This window comes from Pestalotiopsis fici, assembly GCF_000516985.1.
Source record: "Pestalotiopsis fici W106-1 unplaced genomic scaffold PFICI_Scf_3, whole genome shotgun sequence".
Taxonomy (NCBI): domain Eukaryota; kingdom Fungi; phylum Ascomycota; class Sordariomycetes; order Amphisphaeriales; family Sporocadaceae; genus Pestalotiopsis; species Pestalotiopsis fici.
This window is the reverse complement of record NW_006917093.1, coordinates 941,757-964,221: the sequence shown is the minus strand read 5'-3', so window position 1 is coordinate 964,221 and position 22,465 is coordinate 941,757. Positions and strand designations below refer to the sequence as shown.

At 51.2% G+C, this 22,465-nt stretch overlaps 8 protein-coding genes across 8 annotated transcripts; 6 read left to right on the top strand and 2 right to left on the bottom strand.

Annotated features, from left to right (window-relative positions):
- Positions 1–444: 444 nt before the first annotated feature.
- PFICI_04492 (uncharacterized protein) lies at positions 445–2,879 on the top strand (the record flags this gene model as incomplete). Its single annotated transcript, XM_007833073.1, has 2 exons — positions 445–546; positions 612–2,879. 2 exons carry the CDS (start codon positions 445–447, stop codon positions 2,877–2,879), a joined length of 2,370 nt encoding a protein of 789 aa, XP_007831264.1.
- Positions 2,880–3,490: 611 nt separating this feature from the next.
- PFICI_04491 (uncharacterized protein) lies at positions 3,491–5,329 on the top strand (the record flags this gene model as incomplete). Its single annotated transcript, XM_007833072.1, has 4 exons — positions 3,491–3,518; positions 3,597–4,342; positions 4,412–4,765; positions 4,847–5,329. 4 exons carry the CDS (start codon positions 3,491–3,493, stop codon positions 5,327–5,329), a joined length of 1,611 nt encoding a protein of 536 aa, XP_007831263.1.
- Positions 5,330–6,603: 1,274 nt separating this feature from the next.
- Positions 6,604–9,096, bottom strand: PFICI_04490 (uncharacterized protein; the record flags this gene model as incomplete). Its single annotated transcript, XM_007833071.1, has 3 exons — positions 6,604–8,729; positions 8,789–8,928; positions 8,999–9,096. The coding sequence occupies 3 exons, from the start codon at positions 9,094–9,096 to the stop codon at positions 6,604–6,606; spliced, it is 2,364 nt and encodes a 787-aa protein (XP_007831262.1).
- Positions 9,097–10,640: 1,544 nt separating this feature from the next.
- On the bottom strand, positions 10,641–11,316 carry PFICI_04489 (uncharacterized protein; the record flags this gene model as incomplete). The annotated part of the gene is made up of 3 exons (XM_007833070.1): positions 10,641–10,979; positions 11,060–11,127; positions 11,259–11,316. 3 exons carry the CDS (start codon positions 11,314–11,316, stop codon positions 10,641–10,643), a joined length of 465 nt encoding a protein of 154 aa, XP_007831261.1.
- Positions 11,317–12,988: 1,672 nt separating this feature from the next.
- PFICI_04488 (Pre-mRNA-splicing factor ATP-dependent RNA helicase prp22) lies at positions 12,989–16,617 on the top strand (the record flags this gene model as incomplete). Its single annotated transcript, XM_007833069.1, has 2 exons — positions 12,989–15,654; positions 15,708–16,617. 2 exons carry the CDS (start codon positions 12,989–12,991, stop codon positions 16,615–16,617), a joined length of 3,576 nt encoding a protein of 1,191 aa, XP_007831260.1.
- A 905-nt stretch (positions 16,618–17,522) lies between these two features.
- Positions 17,523–19,110, top strand: PFICI_04487 (uncharacterized protein; the record flags this gene model as incomplete). Its single annotated transcript, XM_007833068.1, has 2 exons — positions 17,523–17,687; positions 17,746–19,110. The coding sequence occupies 2 exons, from the start codon at positions 17,523–17,525 to the stop codon at positions 19,108–19,110; spliced, it is 1,530 nt and encodes a 509-aa protein (XP_007831259.1).
- Positions 19,111–19,730: 620 nt separating this feature from the next.
- PFICI_04486 (uncharacterized protein) lies at positions 19,731–20,756 on the top strand (the record flags this gene model as incomplete). Its single annotated transcript, XM_007833067.1, has 1 exon — positions 19,731–20,756. The coding sequence occupies one exon, from the start codon at positions 19,731–19,733 to the stop codon at positions 20,754–20,756; it is 1,026 nt and encodes a 341-aa protein (XP_007831258.1).
- A 687-nt stretch (positions 20,757–21,443) lies between these two features.
- PFICI_04485 (uncharacterized protein) lies at positions 21,444–22,275 on the top strand (the record flags this gene model as incomplete). Its single annotated transcript, XM_007833066.1, has 2 exons — positions 21,444–21,828; positions 21,905–22,275. 2 exons carry the CDS (start codon positions 21,444–21,446, stop codon positions 22,273–22,275), a joined length of 756 nt encoding a protein of 251 aa, XP_007831257.1.
- Positions 22,276–22,465: the final 190 nt, after the last annotated feature.

Genomic DNA, 22,465 nt, shown 5'->3' with positions numbered 1-22,465 from the left:
AGGTAACGTAGGGAGGTGGTAGTACAGCTTTGGGAGTGGGTGGTCCAGGTCCTATGCAGGATGACGCTGGCATAGATCTTGGGGAGTCTTGGACGCACCCGACGGCCGACCCATTTGCCGCTTCAATGAATGAAGACAGCTACTTTAGTTTTAGGCGCTAACCCACGCGCTGTGGTACCCTGTCGCTTAAGGTGTAACGCGCCCGCCAATCGTTAAGCTTAGCTCGATAAAGAGAAGAGAGGAAAAAATATCCATTCCAACATAGCGCATTATCCATGTCGCCTGGCGATGGTCCTGAAATCATTGATACTGACCACTTTTTCAACACCACGCAAAGATACGGGTTCCAGTGCCTTGAATGGGCTTTGACTCATTCTCGAATTCTTAGACCTGCAAATGAGGTGATTTATATTACCATGCTAGCTCACTTGTCGAGCAACGGTCATGCTTTCCCTTACCAGATCTGCGCGGGCTAGCTCGAGCCTCATAACTCGAGCCAGTCGCATGCATGCTTCTTTCACCACTACTGCGAGAGTTTTAGGCCTTGTAAGCAGAGTGACTACCGGCAATCGATCCTTGAATACTTGCATGCTAATCGCTTGTTCGTTCAGACGCCCAAGAGAGAAATAACCGTTGACTCGGAGTATCAGAGCGGTCTCGCCATACCGGCTTCCAAACCTAACGAATCTCGCCCTGTAACAAGCGATGAAGGCTCTCCAAAACGCACGCGGTCGCCGAAGGCGCATAGGACCTACGAGATCTTTCGTAAGCTGGCATTGACAAAGGTTGAGCAGTTCTTCAACAAAACTGGAAGCTGGCAGGAGCAGAGGGAGTCATATCAATCCTTTGGCATCGCCAGCTCCCTCAAATTCGACCGCGAAACCAGACTCTTTAGATCTGCCGTTGACAAAGCCTGCGAGCGTGCGTCGACTAATGGCTCCATTAGCCGCGCTGAGAATCCCCTCTTCTGGCGCCTGCGAAATGCCTTTGTGCAAGGAGACATCAAGGGCTTGACGGAAGAGATCAAATACGCATTCTTCAACTTCTTGATGCGTTCTCGCTTCTCCCACGCCATTACAGAAACCCACAAGAAAATTGCCGACTTTCGCCACCCGCACGAATGGTTTCCAGCCACTCGAGCTCTTCAACGCACAATACACATGCATGTTGGTCCGACCAACTCGGGCAAGACATATAACGCTTTAAAGGCTTTGGAGAATGCCAAGTCTGGCATCTATGCCGGCCCTCTGAGGCTGCTCGCCCACGAGGTGTTCTCCCGTCTCAACGCCAAGAACAAGGAGTGCGCCTTGGTTACTGGAGAAGAAATGCGCATACCAGAGTCGGACAACTATTTTCGAAGTTGCACTGTCGAAATGACACCACTTAACTACCAAATGGACGTTGCAGTCATAGACGAAATACAGATGATTGGTGACGAAGATCGAGGTTGGGCGTGGACGCAAGCCGTTCTTGGTGTGCAGGCCAAGGAGGTGCACTTGTGTGGCGAAGAGCGCGCCGTCGACCTTGTACAGGCACTCTGCCGGCTAACCGGAGACAAGGTCGTCATTCATCGGTATGAGCGACTCAGCCCTTTGAAGCCAATGAACCGAAGCATAGGAAGTCTCAAGCATCTCCAGAAAGGCGATGCCGTGGTATCATTTTCGAGAGTTGGCATTCACGGTCTCAAGAAGACCATTGAAAAAGCCACGGGAAGGCGCTGCGCCATTGTCTATGGCGGTTTACCACCGGAGACGAGAGCTCAGCAAGCTGCCTTGTTCAACGATCCAGACAACGACTACGACTTTTTGGCGGCTAGTGATGCCATCGGAATGGGACTTAACCTCGAAATCAAGCGTGTTGTGTTTGAAGCTACGCACAAGCGAAAGAGAAGTGGGTATCAGCCTCTCTCAGTATCAGATATCAAGCAAATTGGTGGTCGTGCTGGTCGCTACCGGACAGCACAACAAGCTGTCAGAGAAGGTGCAGAGACAGACAACCAAGACGCCCAGAAACGGCCACCGACGCCGAAGAAGCAGATCGGATTAGTTACGGCCATTGAGGACGAGGACCTCGAGACTATCCAGCAAGCCTTCTCGCAGGACCCTGATCAACTCAAGACAGCGGGCATCCAGGTCCCATCTGCTGTACTGGAACGCTTTTCGACATATTTTCCTCCCAATACCCCCTTCAGTTATATCATCTTGCGACTATACGACATAGCCAGAATATCGCCAAGATTCCACATGTGTAACCTGAATGACCTTGTGGAAATTTCTGATCTGATCCAACCGTTTCCCATGTCGGTCTTTGACAGGTGCATTTTCCTCACCGCTCCGGTCTCCATGCGAGACGCCAACGGCAAGCAAATGGTTCAAGCCTTTGCCAGATGTGTTTCAGACATGGACGGTGGTCACCTTTTGGACATACCTGAGGTCGAGCTTGAGCTTCTGGACATGGATGTGGACAGTTATCCCTATGGCCCAGCTAATTTTTTGCGCAAACTTGAAGAGCTTCACAAGGCGATTACTCTCTACCTGTGGCTCAGCTACCGCTACTCGGGCATCTTCCGGAGTCAACATCTTGCATTTCATGTCAAGGCCTTGGTTGAAAGTAAGATCGACGAGCAACTCAACGCAATAACCGTGTCTGAAGAATCTCGCAAAGCTAGGGTTGCTAGTACTCGTAGAGAGGCACGTCAGAGGCAGCGGAAGAAGCAGGACATCCTTGGTGAGGATAATTTGCAGACCCCTGGAGAACCAAGCCACGATGGCCCCGGCGACTGGAATGAAGCAGGTCACCAGGAGCCCCTTTACCAAGATGCTGCCGAGGTACAAGATCTTGCTGGAGACAACACCGAGGCGCACTCGAAATCTGTATAATATCATCTTGCATTGGTGGAGTTTATGGTCATATATGTGTTTTCCTTTTTTATATGGAATCGGCACGAAAATCTGGCGTTGCAGTGCGCATGTCGATTTTGACATTTGAATAGAATTCTCCTTTCCATGAGACGAAGACCTGAAGAAAGCTTTGGCTGCCTAGAGACAATCACTGACCATAGATTATTCAACGACTGACGACTGCCTTGTGCATCCAACCTGTTCCTTCCAGACTCAAAGAATAACACGTGCTTTTTGAGTGACCCCCTGGTCTTTAATCACATAAAGAAGGTAGGTGCATTGGGTCTTTGAGGCAAGTGTATTTTATTATCATTCCCCGCCAGTGTTGTGCTTGACTTGGCCAAGAAAATATCATTCTGGTCGTATCACAAACATCCTAGGTACTCGTATCTGAGACGCCGGTCTACTTCGAGAATATTCATGGAAACCTCATCTGCATTCCTATACCACCTAGGCGCCTAAAATGATTCTATGAGATCCAGTACACTCGTTTTTGACTTCCCCATATCCTCGCACAACAAGCCACCACTAGCTTTATCATCCTCATCACTCGCTTCTCAAGCTACCTTCCTTTAATGACAAAAAAAGCCATGGAGTCTTGGATAAGGGAAGAGCCTAGTCCCAAGTCACCACAATTAGAAGAGTTGCGAGCAGCTGGCCGATAGCGTCGGTCTTCTGCGTCGCGTTCTTCTCCAGCATATGATGGAATCGCAAGTCGACTGCCGTCCTTCTTTACCGACACTCCCGGGCAAACGCCGCCGCCCATCACATCGTCTTACCCCCATAGAGATCCTCGGGCAACGTCGATCAGCAAACGGGAGAGCTTCAAGACTGGTATTGATCCTCCGCGGCCTGCACGAGAGGGCTGTGAATGGGTATGGTTCCCCGGAGGCTACTGGGCCGAGCGGGAGCGTGTCGATACTCCCACCCCCGAGTCCAGCACGAAGACGGGCTTCAGATGGCGCAAGCGATCTACACGGAACAACAGCTCGGGTCAGACAGAGAAGAGCGGTAACGGAAGTATAATCAGTCCAAGAGCCATTCCTCAAGCATCGAGCCCGATAGACTACATCAACCGATCGGACCTGTCATTGACTAGGCCACCATTGCTGAGCCCCTATCTCACTGAGGCCAGCCATGTCTTCTCCCTTCAGCAGCCGAGTCACAAGGCACGAAACTCATATGAGGAGTCAAGGATCAATGATAATCAATGGCCATCGTCACGGGCATCTACATTGGCCAGGCACACGGCTACGAATAGTCCAATATCGGCGACCCACGAATCAGCTATATTGGCAGATTCTGCGGAATCGGCAACCGCTGCATCTACAGCTTCAACCTCATCAGCACCAAATAAGTTGAAGAAGAGACCAACTTTTCTCCCATATATATCCACCAAGCCTATGAAGTCTTTCATGAGCACTAAATCAAAGTCCAAAGAGGTACGTATGCTTGACGAAAATGTGCAACCTCATTGCCCACAAAGGCCTCAACTTAGCAAACTTTTATAGCATAAATCCAAGCAACCTTCTCCCAAGGAAGCTGAAGAGTCGACTCCAGCGGCATCCTCTGCTTTAGCCCAACTAGAAACTGCAAATCAAGGGCCCTTGTCTCGAGTTGCGGCACTGCTTCATGACAAGGACGACGCCAACAGCCAACAAAACGGTAACATGCCACGTCCACGAAAGCTCTTTGGCCGTGCGCCTTGGCAGAGGAAGCTGTCCAGAGAGTCCAACGACAGTGTGTCTAGCTCTATCCGCGAGATGATTCGCGGTCATACGCCGGACCCTTCGCCAGCTTCAGACCAGACAACAACCAATAGTGCGACCTCACGTGGTGGCAACGATGAGCAGTTCCCTGGAAATGTGAGTCTCGGCACAGTCATGAGGGACGATTACCATTAAATGACAGGGTAGCCCATGCCACTAACACATGTAGCTCTATAGGAAGCAACACGCATCAAAACACCTCCGCTCTATCATTCCAAAAATGGCCGTCCTCCCCGATCCTTCTTCATGGATATTTCGGCACCCGTAACTCCCCATGTACTTCCCAAAAAGCCTGTCCTGTCTGTGCCTGGGACCAGAACCCAGATGAATAGTCCTAGGTCTCAGTCAGAATCTAGACCTCGCCAGCGCGAGTGGTGGGAGGTACCAAACGCCGTCCCACGTTGGGAAGACGTCGGCCCAAGAGACTTTGAATTTGACATGCCTGAACACCTTCCGACGAGTCCCATGTGTCCTGCCAACAAGAAGCACAAGAGCGGCGGTACTGGCGTTTGTGTTTACCATGGACGCAGGAAGATCAGTGAACCCCTCAGCATTGGACAAAATGCGGTTGAAATAAAGGACCGGACGCCAAGAGGCAGCGGCGGCGCATCCCAGTATCAACAGATACTCGAAGTTCTCATGGAAACTACCACTAGATAATGTCATTCAGCTCTATAAGATACGGCAGATGGGAAAGTGGTAGAAATAAAGATTGGTTGTGATGGTATTGGCAGTGAGAAAAGAGCCTTTCTTAGCAAGGCCAGACACTCCACCATGCTCCTGTCCTTCTTTCGCGCAATCGATGGAATGTGAAGACCATTACTGGCTGATTGCAGCCCCCCTTTTGCATACATGAAGCTCATCTGTGTGTCGTTTCTACAGACTTGTTGAGCCACATGCTCATGCTTGAAGGTCGTCTCAAAACGACCACACCACTCAAAGCCACGGAGAACTATACTAGACTAAACATTCAGCCTCTAAGGTGTCTGCTTCCCAATGTTTGGCTCACAGCATCCTGGAAAACGTTCATTGTTAGCCACAAGATAATCCCATATCACAAAAGAGTTTACCTTTGCATGCCTGAAATTTTGTGTCCATCATGGTCTGTATCCTCTTCCACACAATGGCTGCTCTTCTCAGAGAACCGAAACCCGGAATTATCCTCATACGGTCCTGCTGGTTCTTGAATCCCGTGAAGCCCTTAAGTCCCACTCACCCAAAGTTCGACAGACTCCGGTGCCTGGCTCAAAGGCCAACAACGACCTTCGCGCTCGTATCGTCGTACTCGTGTCGTCTTCGACTTCGATTGGAGTATCTTATTACTATTTCATACTCACTAATAAAAGGGTAGGCATAAGCGCATAGTATTCTAGGAGTCACTACTGAATAAGTCGTGGAGAGAACATTTCAATCTCCTTGATTACCTTTGGTGCTTTACAATCAGCATTTGCGAGTGTCAGTGGCAGAACAACTTGACGTTGCGGTTGCAGATTGACACATCTTGAGCATCATGGGAAGCATATTCAGCACGGAAATGAAGGCAACATATTTAATGATGGGCGCTGCATGACGAGTATATTATCTGTGGCCTCTGTGCGTATGCCTACGCTCGAGCTTGTGGGAGGATGTTGTCGAGTATGAGTCTCAACTTCGTTCCGAAGTTACCTCGACATAAGTATTAGCGAGCATTACGTGTGCTCATTTCCATTTATACCATCAACCGTCCAAGTACTCTACATTTGTGTTAGACCATACAAATGATCACCTTTTATTGAAATTGGCGTCAACTTATGGGATTTCCTAGTTGTCATGTCCTCATCTTTCCCCCACCACTTGAGAAGCGCTTCAAACAAAGCTCTTTATCGCGATGGGATTGTCTCGGGAAATACTGGTGCGCTGCTGAATCTTGGACTGAATCTGTCGCAAAGGGCGTCCTAGCCACGGCGGAAATTGGCTGCACCGGGAGGAGGCATGCCTCGGCCATCGAAACCGAAAGCAAGAGCCTCAGGGCCTCCGTGAAAGCCTCCGCTCATGCCCGGCGGCAGAAATCCTGGAGGCGGGGGCCCGCCAGGGCCACCAGGACCACCGAAGAGACCTGGCGGAGGCGCCATATTACGCATGGCTTCCGGCGGAAAAGCACCCATGGGAGGTGCAACAACCATAGGAGCGTGATGAAAACCAGGGGGAAACATGCCCGGCGGCGGCGCATTCCGAGGATTGCCTGCGAGTCCTGGCGGCGGAATCATATGCCGGCCTGGGCCAGGAGGGGGAGGCTGGTTAGCACCTTGCAACCAGTTGGGCTGCATCTGGTCAACGCCCATGGAGATGGGTCGCTGAAGGATCTGAGTCGGCTGCTGTTGTCTGCGGTTGTCCTGATCGAGGCGCAGCTGTGATTCGTCAAAAAAGCCCGGAGGTCCTTGAGGTCGTCCTTGCTGATGAGACCCGCTTCGTTCCCGCTGGAAGTCTGGTTCCCTGTCGGGTGTCTGCGGGATTTGAGCTGGCCGAGAAGGTTGGGGCATTCGAATGTGAGGCTCGGGTCTCTGTACTTCAGGTGGAGCATGCCGGCCACTTTGCATGAGGCTCATGAGGAATTCTGTCTGACTATTGCGCACTTGGGCTTGATCACGACCACCTGCTGGGCTCGCCACCGGCTGTCGCTGTGCTATCAGATTCTGGAGCAATTGTGCTTCTGTGCCCATCGGTCCTGGGATTGGATAGCTGGGTGGCTGCGGTCTGGATGCAAGCATCTCCGGGGGCACAGGGCCACGGCTCGGTGGACCGTCTCGGTGCTCCAAGTTGAATGGTGGGTATGGACCCGGTGATGCAACTGAACTTGAGGGGCCCCGTTCGGGTTCGGCGGGCGGGGCAGAGAAACCGCCAGCAGACGGTGGAGTGTTTGATATATGCTGCTTCTTGAGCTTGAGGAGAATGTTCTGAAACGCAGCTCTATCTTCCATGCCACTAGGGCTGCCAGTAGGAGCAGCCGCAGCAATGTTGGCGGCAACATTTGCACCTCCAAACTGAAGCAAGGGGTTGATCTCCTGGGCTGGTTGAGGAGCTGCTGCGGGTGTTGACGGCTCCGTCTGTCTGCCCTGTTGTGAGGCGAAGAAACTACCAAACCTTGATCCTCCTTTAGGCTTGGGAGGAGCCGACTCTTTCGGTACTTCGTGAGGATTCTCGATGTCGGCGCTGGGAGTGACAGCGTATTTGGCAAAGAATTGGTCTGGGCCCATTTCAACGGCGGGGGCTGACTTGACCTTGGTCGCCTCAATGTCGAAGGAAGCTTCACGTACTGAGGTGTTAATGCTACTTGGTGCTGGGCCTTGCTCAGGCACAGCATCACCCTTCTTTTGGGCCTTCATGGACTCCATGAATTTTTGAAGGTCTTGAATACTGTGTGCCTGCGGCTTTTCTTCAATACCCTCGTCGAACCATTCTGGATCACGCTCCTGGCGCTGGTCTCGATCTCTATCCCAGCGATTGAAGTTACGGTCTCGTGGCTTGCTGTCAGTAGGTTGATCCTCTGGTGGTGCTGCCCGATCACGCCAGCTCTTGGCTCTGTCGAAGCGCTCGCGGCTGGGAGGCGCATCGCTGTCGCCAATGTCGCCACGACCCCAGGTAGCTTGATCTGTGCGGTTCCTGGGTAGCCCGTTCCGACGTGGTCGTTCATCGTCACCGTCCTTTTCGCGGCCAAACTCTCCAAAATTGCTGCGTTTGGGCTTGTCGTTGGTCTCGTCTTGGCTGTCGCGGGGGCGGCGCTCTGCGCCAAAGCGATCGCCTCCCATACGGCCATTGAATCGTTCGGCGCCTTCGTGGCCAAAGCTCTTGCGAGGCTTCACTGTACTCCAACCGTCACTATCTTGTTCACCATCATCACCACGACGCCGGAAATTACCTCTCCCATCTCGGTCCCTGTCGACTCGTTCGCGGTCATTGTCGCCATCTCCGTTACGGCGAAAGGAGGCAAAGGGTTTGTCATTGTCAAATGGCTTGCTTCCTCGAGTGGCGGTTGAGGAGGAGAATGTCGTTCGGGGTGGACCGAGAACTATGCCTTCGGCATCTTGGAGAAACAGTCAGCATTTGACGGAATGATTAGTTTGGTTGGGTCAATTAACATACTTGTAGTATTCCGCGAGCTATGTCTGTCCACGCCGGGACGTCTGTTGGTCTGGTCAAGCAGGGCACCTTCGCCGTTCCTGGTCTTGTCCGTGCCGGTCCTGGCAGTGCCTTGATTATTGCGATAGGTCTCGGAGAGTTGTCTTTGGCAATGCCAGAGTTAGTTATGTACTAAAGAGGGAAATCTGACGACAGAAAGGTATAGGGACTCACCCCATCCAATCCTCCTTGGGAGGCAAGGAGTTGGGCTTTACACATAGTGGCGACTGGCTCAAATGTATGAGCTCTTCCACAGTATACCTTAATGCCATAGCATAAGGAGGCGATCGATTGTCTGGCAAAAGATGGTTGATGTTCTATTCGATGTTGGAAAACTGTCGAGTCAATTGGGCTGTCGTGCTTGAGTGCGAGTGGGTGGACGAATGGAATCGCTGTTGTCCAGAGTCTGCCCGTCTGTCTTGATGAATGGCTTGTGCGTGTGCGGGGGGGCCCAACAAAGTGGAGGAATATGTAGGCACTGGGAGATGATCGGGCAGAGATTGATGAGACGGAGGAGAGTCAGAGTCTGCAAGGCGCTGAGCTGGGCTGGGCGAGGAGAGTGTAGGTATGCGTATGTGTGTGTGTTCTGAGTGTGGCAATCGAGGCTGTCAATTGACAATTGAATGGGATGTATGTATGTATGTCGCAGTGGGGATGTCCTTTCGTGCGACCACAATAGTCAAAGACTTGTCCAGGGTTTAGCAGGTTGGTTGGTTGGATGAGCGGGATGTCCAGTGCAGCTTGAGGCAAAACGTTTCCTTCGGGGGCGGCGACTATCGTGCGTGTGAAAGTGGGAGGGGCAATTTTTTGATCTTTGATGCTCGTGTAAAATGTATGCAATGTATAAGAACTTTAGTGTCCAAGTGGTCTTCTTGGAAGAGAGTCACTGTTCAATGTTTAGGTAGTAGTAATCTATTTGTACAGACGTATGTGATGGAGGTCGAAATGTGATTCCAGTGTTGGTCAAGTGAACTGTGGCGGCCTAACTGAACGCGAATTGATGGGCCCAGTGCTAACAGTCCACTGTCCCTCACATGCACAGTTGCTACCCCTTGCTGAGACGGTTACCTAGGTAGAGCGCACACCACAAATGTTACTAGGTACGTCCACGGGTGCCCACGTTTATCTACCTCGGAGTACAAAACATGAATCCGTTTCGTCTCTGGTAACTATAAACATTTACCTGTTTAAGCTCTGAACAACGTCTCTGCTACTCTTCTTCTCATTCTGTGCCTCCAAAGCTATCTACGCATTAGATTGCGATCAAGCGTCAGAGTATCATTACCTGAGTATTGAAAGGTGACAGGACAGTCGCTTACTCAATTTGTCCCTTAGGCGAGTCAAGAGGCGACATAGATATCCAAGTAGGTACTTGGCATGACAACATTCATCTTAACATAGTACATACCCACTACCCATTTACATATACACAACACATCACTCTGATCTCTCTGCGATCTTGAACTATCCATTGGGATCACTTCATCCGCTTGTATAGTATCTAGTACAATCCTCAAAAACCGCAATCCAAAAAAACGCCATTCAAAAGACCGCACAATAAAAGGAGTGTCTTTAAAATGCAAACCCAGTAGCCCGCCCTGATGATCCAATCATACCTGCGTAATCTCGTGTCGTTGGGTGAAACAGAGGGCGTCATGGTCTAGACCATTCAGCCGATTCTGTGAACAAATGTTTCTCTGTCTACCCAGAAAAATAAAGGCTTCCTTGATGCGGGTGCTTCACAGCACTGTTTCAGTGCTTGCAACCTGTCTACGCAACAGAAGCACAAATCGCTCGCCGCATGCTTAGTAACAGCCTACTCATGTGTCTGGACTTTGTGGTCGCCCTTGACAGCGTCTGCATATGATGGCGGAGCAGGCTCGTACTCATTCTGGGTACTGCTTCCAGCCTGAGCGGCCGTGGACGAGGAGCCATTGCCTTGGTTTCTTGCCGTGCCATAGTTCATGCCCGGCTGGTGCTGAGGCTTTGGTTGGCGCTGTGGTTGCTGAGCCTGTGGCTGTTGCTGTTGCTGCCGGCCATCGGTGGTATGTATCACAAAGACCTGATGGCCGCGCTCGGCATCTGGCACATTCGAGTACTCATAATCATCAGGAACTTTGGCGATGATGTACCACGCGTGAAGGAGTCCCGGAATCTAGTATATTCATGTTAGTGAGCAGGGCCCCAGTATCAATGAGGCAGCAGCGTGCGCGCATGCGACGAGGGCAGACGTACGTAAGCTAGCATGCAGAGGAGAATGTTGATGATGCTGTCAGCGGAGCAAATACCGCACTTGATCCATACTAGAAAATCGTCAAATTAGCAGATGTTATCGTGACTGCCATGGAGCCTGGCTGTTATTGTCGCGTGTTTCGGTTGCGCCGGCTCGAGGACGCAGGCAGCCGAATACGTAGCGACAGGCGACATGACGTACCAGGCAAAGGAGGGAAGATGATGGCCAGGAGGCCGAGGAAGATATCGGAGCTGCACATGGCGATGATGCCCACTCGATGCTGTTGTTTGTTGTCGTGGTGTTAAATAGTATATATGCGATGCTGGACGAAGAATTTAGGATGGTGTTATCGTCGGGTTCATCGAGGTTTCGGGGTCTCTGGGTCTGTTATCAATCAATCAATCAATCAATGGGCTGGGCCAGAAGGAGAGACCGATCTGCAAGTCAGGCGGGCACTGGGGAATGAATCACAGTTGAAAGAAAAAGAAGCGGGCTGAGCGCCCTGAGAGCGATCAGATCAACCCAGTCCAGTGAGTGCCAGGAGGCAACAGTGGAGTGGCTCAGCTCCCCCTGTCAGGTTCCGGCCAAAGGCTCAAAGCCCGCAGGAGCTCCCAAACTGTGAAAGTAAAAGTGCCCCGGGCTTTTGTGTGGTGGGTATTGCGGGGGTTACGTCAATCTATTGATTTGCAAGCACTATTGGATGTACCTACATATCTTCAGATGGCAATTTCCATATGCGAGGTTATTCCCGGACCAGACTAATACATAATTCTAATTTGGATCTGAGCCGTACTTGCTCAGAGTTCGACTGGCCAATATTGACTGCGAGCCTTGATGTCCACCAGGCTGTGAGGATCAGTATCATCGAGCAGGAAGTTTCTAGTCTCGCAGTGACATTTGTAGCAGCGAGCCAAGAAACCAGTCTGTAAGTACATGGACACCCTAGCTCTATTCCTTGGAGGTCATTTCGGCCAGTCTGCCGTTGAGTCGCGCTTAATTCTGCGCCACCATCTTAACGTTGGTCTACACGTACCACAGTATGTAGTATACAATCCACCGCGTCGCTAGACATCCTTCTACTATTCACTTGCTATGGCCTCTGTAGCTTTGGGCATAAAGTGTAGACATGATTTGCATCATGTTGCCAATACAAAGTAGCAGTGAAATAGAAACTCGTGTGAGTTGTACCACATGTGATCTAACACGTATCGAATTGGCCAATTCACAGGCTCGTGAATCAAAACATATCTTACTCTTCGTTATCATCACATAAACATAAATAGATCAGGTTCGACATTTCATCCACTGGGCAGTCAGAGCCCATAAAGCATTTGACTTGACTCCACACAGGTCTACTCTTGGCTAAGCAAATATAGACATCGCGTGTTTCATAATGTTGCGTTTGCTGAGGAGCATCACGGCTGTCCTATACTCAAAAAGGAGGCAGACACGTAATAAATATAAGCATAAACGTAGAACTCAGAATACATCCATCCATTATCTCTGAGAGAAATGTTCAGATATGATCCAGGTTCAATAATGACCGATCTCTGATTCTGCTATTTTGCAAAGCCATTGCAAGTCCTCGCTTCTTGAATGGCTTATCCAATCATTATTAGAAGTGTAATTGTTGCTGATCATGCTTTGCTTGAGTATTATCTAGTTGAATAACTTGGTCGAGCTCTGATGAATTCAGTACTATTATGCGTGATACTATGTAGCAAAACTAATAATAAGTTCCTGACACTTGCACTAAACTTGTAGCGGCAGTACATCAAGCGAAGCGCACCGACCAGTTGCCCCACGGCTTCTGCCGCGTTGTTCGGTCCCATAATTATTTCCAGTCCTCCAACTTCCATCAGCGACTCATCTGAGTTTGCGACGACGTTCAAACCGCATAATTCTCGACAAGTCGCGGGAAGGGGATCAGCATGGACGACTTCGAGGAGCTCGAGCTCCTGTCGCTCGTTTCCAAGGTCACGTCCGAATTACAAAATCATCTCGGCATTTCGGAAAAGGTCTTGGCCGAGTTCATCATTGCGCAGCGGCTAGAATGCAACACCATTGAAGAGTTCAAACAGAGGCTGGCCGGCATGGGAGGTGCGAAATGGCCAGACAGTCTATTCGACAGTGTAGATCGGCTGGTGCGGACCATGCATCCAAAGTTCAAGTCTGGGTCGAATGCAGCGAACGGAGCCTACGCCGACGAGTCTTCACATCGATCGAAAGAGGAAAAGCAGGGCTTGTTTCGAGGTCTGGCCATTCCCGACAAGCAGGTGCCCTCAGACTACGAGGATGGAGACGCCATCGATGATACACTCGCACAGCTGGAAGACCTTGCGCCGAAGCCTTCCAAGCCCCGCGCGGAGCCATCGAGTAGGAAACGCAGCTGGAGCCCAGAGGATGAAGATTCGCGCCATCGTCGGAAAGAGAGGCGCAGGTCGCGCGACAGAAGAGACCGGGACTATGACGACGACTACGAAAAACCGCATCGGAAACACAGAAGCAGGAGGGATGAATACGAACGCGGGCGAAGAGATGACGACATGTTCAAAAGACCTCCCGAACCCGAGGTGGACGACGCGCCTGTTTTATATAAAATCTACGATGGTCATGTCACTGGTATCAAGGACTTTGGTGCATTTGTCAATCTGCATGGGGTTCGCGGAAAGGTTGACGGTATGGTTCACATATCCAATCTGGTACAGGGACAGCGCGTCAACCACCCATCGGATCTGCTCACAAGAGGACAAGATGTCAAGGTCAAAGTGACAAAGATCGAGGGCGGTCGCATAGGGCTATCTATGAAAGATGTGGATCAGGAATCTGGCCATGATCTTATGCCCCAAGCAAGAATTACCTCGGGTGCAAACATGGAGAGTCTCGGAGGCGGTCGCAACGGCTTTTCCGAAGATAATACTGCGGCACTTTCAGCTTACGCTGCGCAACCCCGTCGCCAGAAGAAACGAATGACCTCGCCAGAGCGGTGGGAAATTCGACAGCTTATTGCATCTGGAGTTGCCAAGGCTTCAGATTACCCCGATCTAGAAGAAGACTACAATGCAGCCCTCAAGGGCGAGAGCCAAATGGAACTCGAGGAAGAGGTCGATATTGAAGTGAGAGAAGACGAACCTCCATTCCTTGTTGGTCAAACCAAACAGTCACTGGAGCTTTCGCCCATCAGAGTCGTCAAGGCACCAGATGGCTCTCTCAACCGTGCAGCAATGTCTGGGACGAATCTAGCGAAAGAGAGGAAAGAGTTGAAGAGAGAGGAGCAAGATGCAGCCGCCGCCGAGGCTGAGGCAGAGTCCAGGTCAGATCTGGCGTCCCAATGGAACGACCCAATGGCGAATCCAGAATCGCGGCAGTTTGCCAACGATCTGAGGAATGCCAGAATGAATGCCTCCAAACCCCCGGCTGGACAATTGGAATGGCAAAAAACTCTACGCAAAGATGAACCGCGTGGCAAGCGTACAAATATGAGTATCAAGGAGCAAAGGGAGTCTCTTCCAGTTTTTCAGTTCCGGAACCAGCTTATCAAGGCCGTCTGGGAGAACCAGATTCTTGTCGTTGTTGGTGAAACTGGTTCGGGTAAGACGACACAGCTTACACAGTATCTTGCCGAAGCTGGCTTCACCAAAGATGGCATGATTGGCTGTACGCAGCCTCGTCGTGTAGCGGCCATGTCTGTGGCCAAGCGTGTCTCGGAGGAAGTTGGATGCGAACTAGGTGAAGAAGTCGGGTACACCGTTCGTTTTGATGACAAGACGACCCCAAATACGCAGATCAAGTACATGACCGACGGTATGCTCCAGCGTGAGATCTTGTTGGATCCCAACTTGGAACGATATTCTGTCATCATGCTGGACGAGGCTCACGAAAGAACGATTGCAACTGATATTCTTTTCGCTCTACTGAAGAAGACCTGCAAACACCGACCGGAGCTCAAAATTATCGTTACTTCGGCAACCTTGGATGCAGACAAGTTCTCTTCCTATTTCAACGAATGTCCCATTTTTACCATTCCCGGACGAACGTTCCCTGTGGAGATTCTGTACTCGCGAGAGCCCGAATCGGATTACCTCGATGCTGCCTTGGTTACGGTCATGCAAATTCATCTTACTGAGCCACCGGGTGATATCCTCCTCTTCTTGACCGGCAAAGAAGAGATCGATACAAGCTGTGAGATCTTGTACGAACGCATGAAAGCCCTGGGACCAAATGTTCCCAATCTCAATATCCTGCCAGTCTACTCGGCACTGCCCAACGACCAGCAGAGTCGTATTTTTGAGCCAGCACCACCAGGAGAGCGCAAGGTGGTTATCGCAACCAACATCGCCGAAACATCAATCACCATCGACTTTATCTACTATGTTGTTGATCCTGGTTTCGTCAAGCAGAACGCCTACGATCCGAAGCTAGGAATGGATGCTTTGGTGGTTACCCCTATTTCCCAGGCACAAGCCAATCAACGAGCTGGTCGTGCTGGACGAACAGGTCCCGGAAAGTGCTTTAGGTTATATACCGAAGCAGCTTATCAGTCTGAAATGCTGCCCACAACTGTGCCCGAGATTCAGAGACAGAATCTCTCCAACACGTAAGCAAACCCAACCCCCTATTGCACAAGTCAGAAGCTAACGTTGACCTCAGTATTTTGATGTTGAAAGCCATGGGTATCAACGACCTCTTGAATTTTGATTTCATGGATCCTCCGCCGACGAACACCATGCTTACAGCTCTGGAAGAGCTTTACGCGCTCTCAGCTCTGGACGACGAAGGCTTACTTACTCGTCTCGGCCGGAAGATGGCTGATTTCCCCATGGACCCGGCACTCTCCAAGGTTCTCATAGCATCCGTTGACCTTGAATGCTCTGACGAAATGCTTAGCATCATCGCCATGCTCAATGTGCCGACTGTCTTCCATCGGCCCAAGGAGAAGCAGCAGCAAGCAGATCAGAAGAAATCCAAATTTCACGACCCATCCGGTGACCACCTCACGCTGCTCAACGTCTACAACGCATGGAAAAATTCCGGCTACTCTAACCCATGGTGCTTTGAGAATTTTATCCAGGCACGTGCAATGCGGCATGCTCTAGATGTTCGAAAGCAAATTGTACAGATCATGGGACGGCACCGGCATCAGATTTCCTCCTGCGGACGCGACACGACGAAGGTACGGCGCGCTCTTTGTGCTGGATTCTTCCGAAACTCGGCACGGAAGGATCCCCAAGAGGGCTACAAGACCCTCATTGAGGGTACGCCGGTCTACTTGCACCCATCGTCTGCGCTTTTTGGGAAGCAGGCCGAATGGGTTGTCTACCATACTCTGGTCATGACTTCTAAGGAGTACATGACACAAACCACGACGATTGAGCCGAAATGGCTGGTAGAGGCGGCGCCAACATTTTTCAAGGTCGCGCCTACAGATCGCCTCAGCAAGAGGAAGAAGGCCGAACGTATCCAGCCTCTATACAATAAATTTGCCGGCGAAGACGACTGGAGACTCAGCGCTCAAAGAAAGGGTGGCAGAGGCGGTGGTGGCGGTGGTACTTGGGGTTAAAAGGGTGGCGGCGATTGATTTTAGCTACCGTGACTTGGTCCATCTCTTCATATTACACAAACTCAGCCCGATATCGAGGAGAACAAAAACCGGCGGGTTTCTTTGCATATAGCACCAGGGATTAGAGGTGCAAATGGGGCATCCCAGGAAACGAATGCGAATAGACCAAATAGCCAAGCATCCGATGAAAACAAGATCACAAACTCCTCCTCATATGCGTCATCCTTGATGACTTTGAGACTTCACTCGCTTTACATGTCCAAAGCTGAATACCTTTGGCTTACGTGACCCATCTAGGCGTAGTCGGGGAGATCGGGCTTCGGTCGTCAGAGACCCGCCAGGCTCCCTAGGCTCGGTGCGGGCAGACTGCAAGGGCCGAGGATGGAATTACAGGGGTTTTCTAGAAGTCCGGGAGCCTTAAGTCCGCGGAATCCGCTAATCTGACCCAGGTTCCACGTCAATGATGCGTCTTTAGGCCAAGACTGTCCAATCCGAGAGCGAGCGCATTTGGCTCACTGGAAAGAACAACGCACATTGTTTCTTTTCCCCATTATCTATTTTCAGTCAAAGGTCGGAAACCCACGTCTTTTTGTAGATTTTTTCAGGGATCGGTCGTGGTCCCGTCACGTCGGACATAACGTAACCCTTTACAATAAGTCCGGGCTGTGTCTGTCTGTCTCGGCCCTCATTTACGGTCCATTCTTGCTGCCTGTGGTGGCTTTGTAAGAATCATATCGTAGACAATAAGTAGGCGCATTTGTCCACTGCTGACTTGCCACTTTTTGCTTCCGTTCGGTATGATCAAGACTCCTTTCTCCATTTCCGCCACTATACAATCCAGAAAACTCGTCTGGACGCTGCAAAGACCATTGCGGACGAACCTCAGAACTACACAAGTGACTAACATGTCTACCCAAGTCGTTGCCCCCGTTGCACCACCCGTAACCATACGGACTAGGAGAAGAGCGAGAGAACAACAGCAAGAAACAACACCCGGCATGCCTCCGCCTCCACCTGCCGCCGCTGGGGGGATGTTTCCTCTTGGCTACAAAGATGCCGTCTACCAATGGGTTTGCTTTCCCTCTCCTCTGCATACTTTAAGCATGTGGTCACTAACTCAACATACAGTGGACGAGCGTAACACCAACAGTGGCAGAACGTAACGTTATTGCCCATATACCATACCTCAGGGAAGCCGTCGCACAGTCGACCTCGCCATTGGCCGAGGTGCCTTCGGCCGACCACCCTGGATCTACTGAGACCGCTGCCAATATCGACCCGTACGGGCCGCGGTTGTGGAAATCGCAAATGGTTAAGCTATCTGGCAAGAACCGAGGGCTCAATGAGTTTTCCATCGAGAGGGTGGGCGAGCCGGTAGATGACACCCTGGTCATGCTTCATGGCTACGGTGCAGGTTTGGGATTCTACTACAAGAACTTTGAGAGCTTGACGCGGGTCAAGGGCTGGAAACTGTACGCACTCGATATGCTGGGCATGGGCAACTCGATGCGGCCCAGCTTCAAAATACACGCCAAGGATCCCGCCGGCAAGATCGCCGAGGCGGAGAGTTGGTTTGTCGACGCACTAGAAGAATGGCGCAAGGTCCGAAAATTAGAGAAGTTCACTCTTCTCGGCCACTCCCTCGGCGGGTATTTGGCGGTATCATATGCCTTGAAATACCCCGGCCGGCTCAACAAGCTCATCTTGGCATCGCCAGTCGGTATTCCGGAGGACCCCTATGCCGTTAATGCGGACATGCCCGAGCCCCAAGAGTCGACATTCCAGGACGAGTTCACACAGGATCAAATAGAGACGACCAGACCCCATGACGGCAACTCACCGAGCTCCAAGAGCAAAATAGGAAGTGACAGCGTCAATGCTCCAAAGAAGCGTCCTTATCCCAGCTGGCTCGTCTGGCTATGGGACGCTAATGTATCTCCATTCAGTATTGTACGCATGGCCGGACCAATCGGCCCTCGCTTTGTGTCGGGCTGGACCTCGCGCCGCTTCAACCATTTGCCCGACGAGGAGGCGCAAACGCTTCATGACTACTCCTACAGCTTATTCCGTCAACGTGGTAGTGGAGAGTATGTGCTGCCATATCTTCTGGCCCCTGGCGCTTTTGCCCGTAACCCCATCATCAACCGCATCCAAGACGTCGGCAGGCAAGTCATTCAACCAGCAACTGCTTCTACGCCGGAAACCAAGGAGACGGGGTATCCCATCGTCTTCATGTACGGCGAAAACGACTGGATGGATGTGGCGGGGGGCCTGGCGGCCGAGGAGAAACTAAAGCAAGTCAAGGCGCAGATCCTTCGCAATGCCACCGAGGAGCAGAAGAAACGAGAAAATGGGTCCGCCAAGGTAATCATCATACCCAAGGCCGGCCACCACCTCTATCTGGACAATTCCGAGTATTTCAACGAGGTCATGACCAAGGAGCTGGAGGATACTCGTAGGCAGACTCTCCAGGAGAGGACGGAAAGGTCCTAACCTCGAGTGGATCGTGATCCGAAAGATGACTCATTGTACGAATAATCTTAGCTTTGGCGTTTGGGAAAGTGCTTTTTAGATGATTGACAGGATAATACTGCAACGGAAGAGAGCGCGGTTTGGCATTGATACAGTGTATCCTGTTGAGGATTCATGATTCACCCGACGGCGCTTTTTGTCATCCGGGTTTATAGAAAATACTAGAATAATTCTTTTAGACGAGGGTCTTTACTTGCTTTTCATGTATCGCTTGTCTTTGATGTCCAGCCCATGCGATGTACCCTGTACGAGATTAAGTGTCTCCACAAGGCATATTCCTGCCAAAAGAAAACGCCTGGCACATTTCTTCTTTTAAAGTTCGCCAAAACTTCGTGTTGAATTTCATCAAGCCAGTAGTACTTTCTTTCTCATTGCCCGCGACTATTTAGGGAAGAGCTGGGGTTTCACCATTGCTTTTCCACCCTACATGCCTGATGAAGTGAGACATACAGTTGCCTCCAGGGGAGAGGTAATTTCAATGTATATAAGTATAGCCAGGGAAGCCATCCAACTTACCGTGCTTGGTTTCTATCAAAAATACCATCCTCATCATCTACTTGCCTTTATTTTCCTTTAAAACCATGTATGGTGTCGGTATTCGTGATTTCTGTCTAGTGGGTCTCCTTTTCAGCATCATCAAATACTCTGACAGTCGACCTAATGGATCTGAATTCTGCCCGCCAAGAGCCCCATTGGCTCCGTATTCTGGCGGGCGGTTGCTCAGTGCGGAGTGGTCGAGGGAGGCCGCAAGGACAGGTACGCGGCGCAAATGCATCTATATGCACGAGGAGTACGAGATATACCGAGAGTACGATGGAAGTGGGCTAGAAATTTCCCCCGACGGACCGGAAATCCGACGAGCGATTGAGGACTGGGACCATGAATGGTATCTCGAAAGCTCCTGGAACGAGAGAATCCCTACCTCGGAGCAGATTCCCATGGCCGACTACACGGACGCGTCTCCCGAGACGGGTGCAAACGGCTATGAAAGCCCAGAGACCCCGAGAGTTCTCGACAGCGATACCGACTGCCACAGCTACTCCATCAACGAGGTTTCAGAGCCAAGCAATCACCCCGACGGCCCAAAACACAAGTATCACATTCTATCCAAGATCGGAAAACGAATCAACAAGTGCCTGGCCGACGAACAGGGCTGCGGAAAACGCTTGAGATTCGGCTCCTGGTGCACAAGACAAGTGTTTACCTTCATGACACTCATGATACCCTCGAAAATTGCAGATGTCATTGGCAAGCGCCGGGGCGGGCCCGGCGCTATACTCTGGCCTCTGGGTGTTGTCTGGGATGATACGACTTGGTTTGATCTGGCGGCATTCTATCCCTTCATTGCCGTATTCTCCCACATTGGTGAGGAAATAGCGAACGCATCGTGGAGATGGGTTTGTGGCTGCGAACCGCCCCTGGCCATGAGCCCTCAGTTCCACATGTGGAACAGTATAATCACGGTGTCCTTGTTAGCTGTTGTTATCTGTGCCTATTTTATCAGACGGAGGGACAAAAGCACAGCTGGCCGACAAGTGAAGAATGTAACCTTCTGGGGGAGACGCACTTACTATTTGTCAACAAGGAGTAATCACCCACGATCGTGATGGCCAAGGAGGAGGCGTGGATTACCGTACCTACTTGCAACTCATGGGATGTTTACACACAAATTCATGTAATTGTTCTTGCTTTGAAAGGAGGAGCATTTATTTAAAATAGATGTAGAGAACTGCTAGAGTTGATGCTTGGACAATTTGGAGAGTGGTTCTCTAGAAATTATGAAGATGATAATTCACTTTGTATTTCGTCCCAGCCAAGCTACGAACCAGGTCATCTGCAAATATGCCTTGTACCGATGAATGAAATGCGTAATTCCTGTTTCTGAGTACACGCAGAAATGAACCAAGATTGGCTTGAGGAATTCAGAAGGTACGAGATGCCAATAGAATGCATCATATTTTCTTCCGTTGGTGCACATCAAATACAGCTTGGTGTTTGTTATACTCGCCCCACAATGGCAGGCGCCGTTGCAACTCGTACAGGGATCCCCCGCTAGGCTCCCCGAAGCTGCGTCATACCCAGACCCGTGCAAGCTAGGTACAGCTCCCAGTAAAGATGGAGGGGCAATTGACTTTCAAACACACGAGATTGCCTTCGGCGAGTGAATACCTACCGCGTTCAACCACTTTTCGACCTTGCATTACTGGAGTCACTTCTTTTGCACTTCTCAAGTCACCAGCCCACTTGATAAGTTTAGTAGAGAAACAGAACAAGAAACAAACAAAAACAAAACCATGGCAGCTGCAACACAAACCCACCCCGATCCGCCTCCGGGCGCCTCGCCAGCCTTCATCCCCCTCGAAGCCAACCCAGAACTCATGACGAGCCTCCTGCACCGCCTCGGCCTGAGCAGCGCGCTGCAGGTCCACGACGTCTACTCCATCTCGGAGCCCGAGCTGCTGGCCTTTATCCCCCGCCCGGCCTTGGCCCTCCTGCTCGTCTTTCCCGTCTCGGCCGTCTACGAGTCACAGCGCATGGCCGAGGACGCCCCCTTGCCCGCCTACGCGGGTAAGGGCCCCGGCGAGCCCGTCGTCTGGTTCCGCCAGACAATTCGCAATGCCTGCGGTCTCATGGGCCTGCTCCACGCCGTCAGCAATGGCCCGGCTCGAGAGTACATTGGTAAGCTTGGAAATCCGCAAAGAGAAAAAACAAGCTCCTCCCATCCATGGCTAACCATTCTTTTTCTGCTACATAGAGTCCGGCTCCGATCTCGATAAATTAATCAAGGAAGCCGTGCCTCTAGCACCGGCAGAACGCTCCAAGCTACTAGAACAAACATCATCCCTCGCCAGTGCCCACCACGAGGCCGCCAGCCAGGGCGACACGGCGGCCCCCGACGCCCAGGACGACATCGACCTACACTATGTATGCTTTGTCAAGACAGGCGACGGCACGCTTTGGGAACTCGACGGCCGCCGCAAGGGACCTCTAGCCCGTGGCAAGCTCGACGAGAATGAGGACGTCCTTTCGGAAAAGGCTCTGCTCTGGGGTCCTCTCAAATTCCTCGAGCGCGAAGGCGGCGATATGCGCTTTAGCTGCGTTGCATTGGCAGGCTCTTTGGATTGAAGACTCTGATGTTCAATATCGGCCAATGAATAATGGAAACGAGTGTTTGGGATTCTAACAAGCATAGGAGTTATGGGAAGCTAGCAAACAGATCCTCGTACAACAGAGCCAATACCGGCTGGATCGCCTTAATCCTGACAATGGGGCACAAATATATCCTCTCGAGAGGTGGGGGGCCCATGGCCTAGGT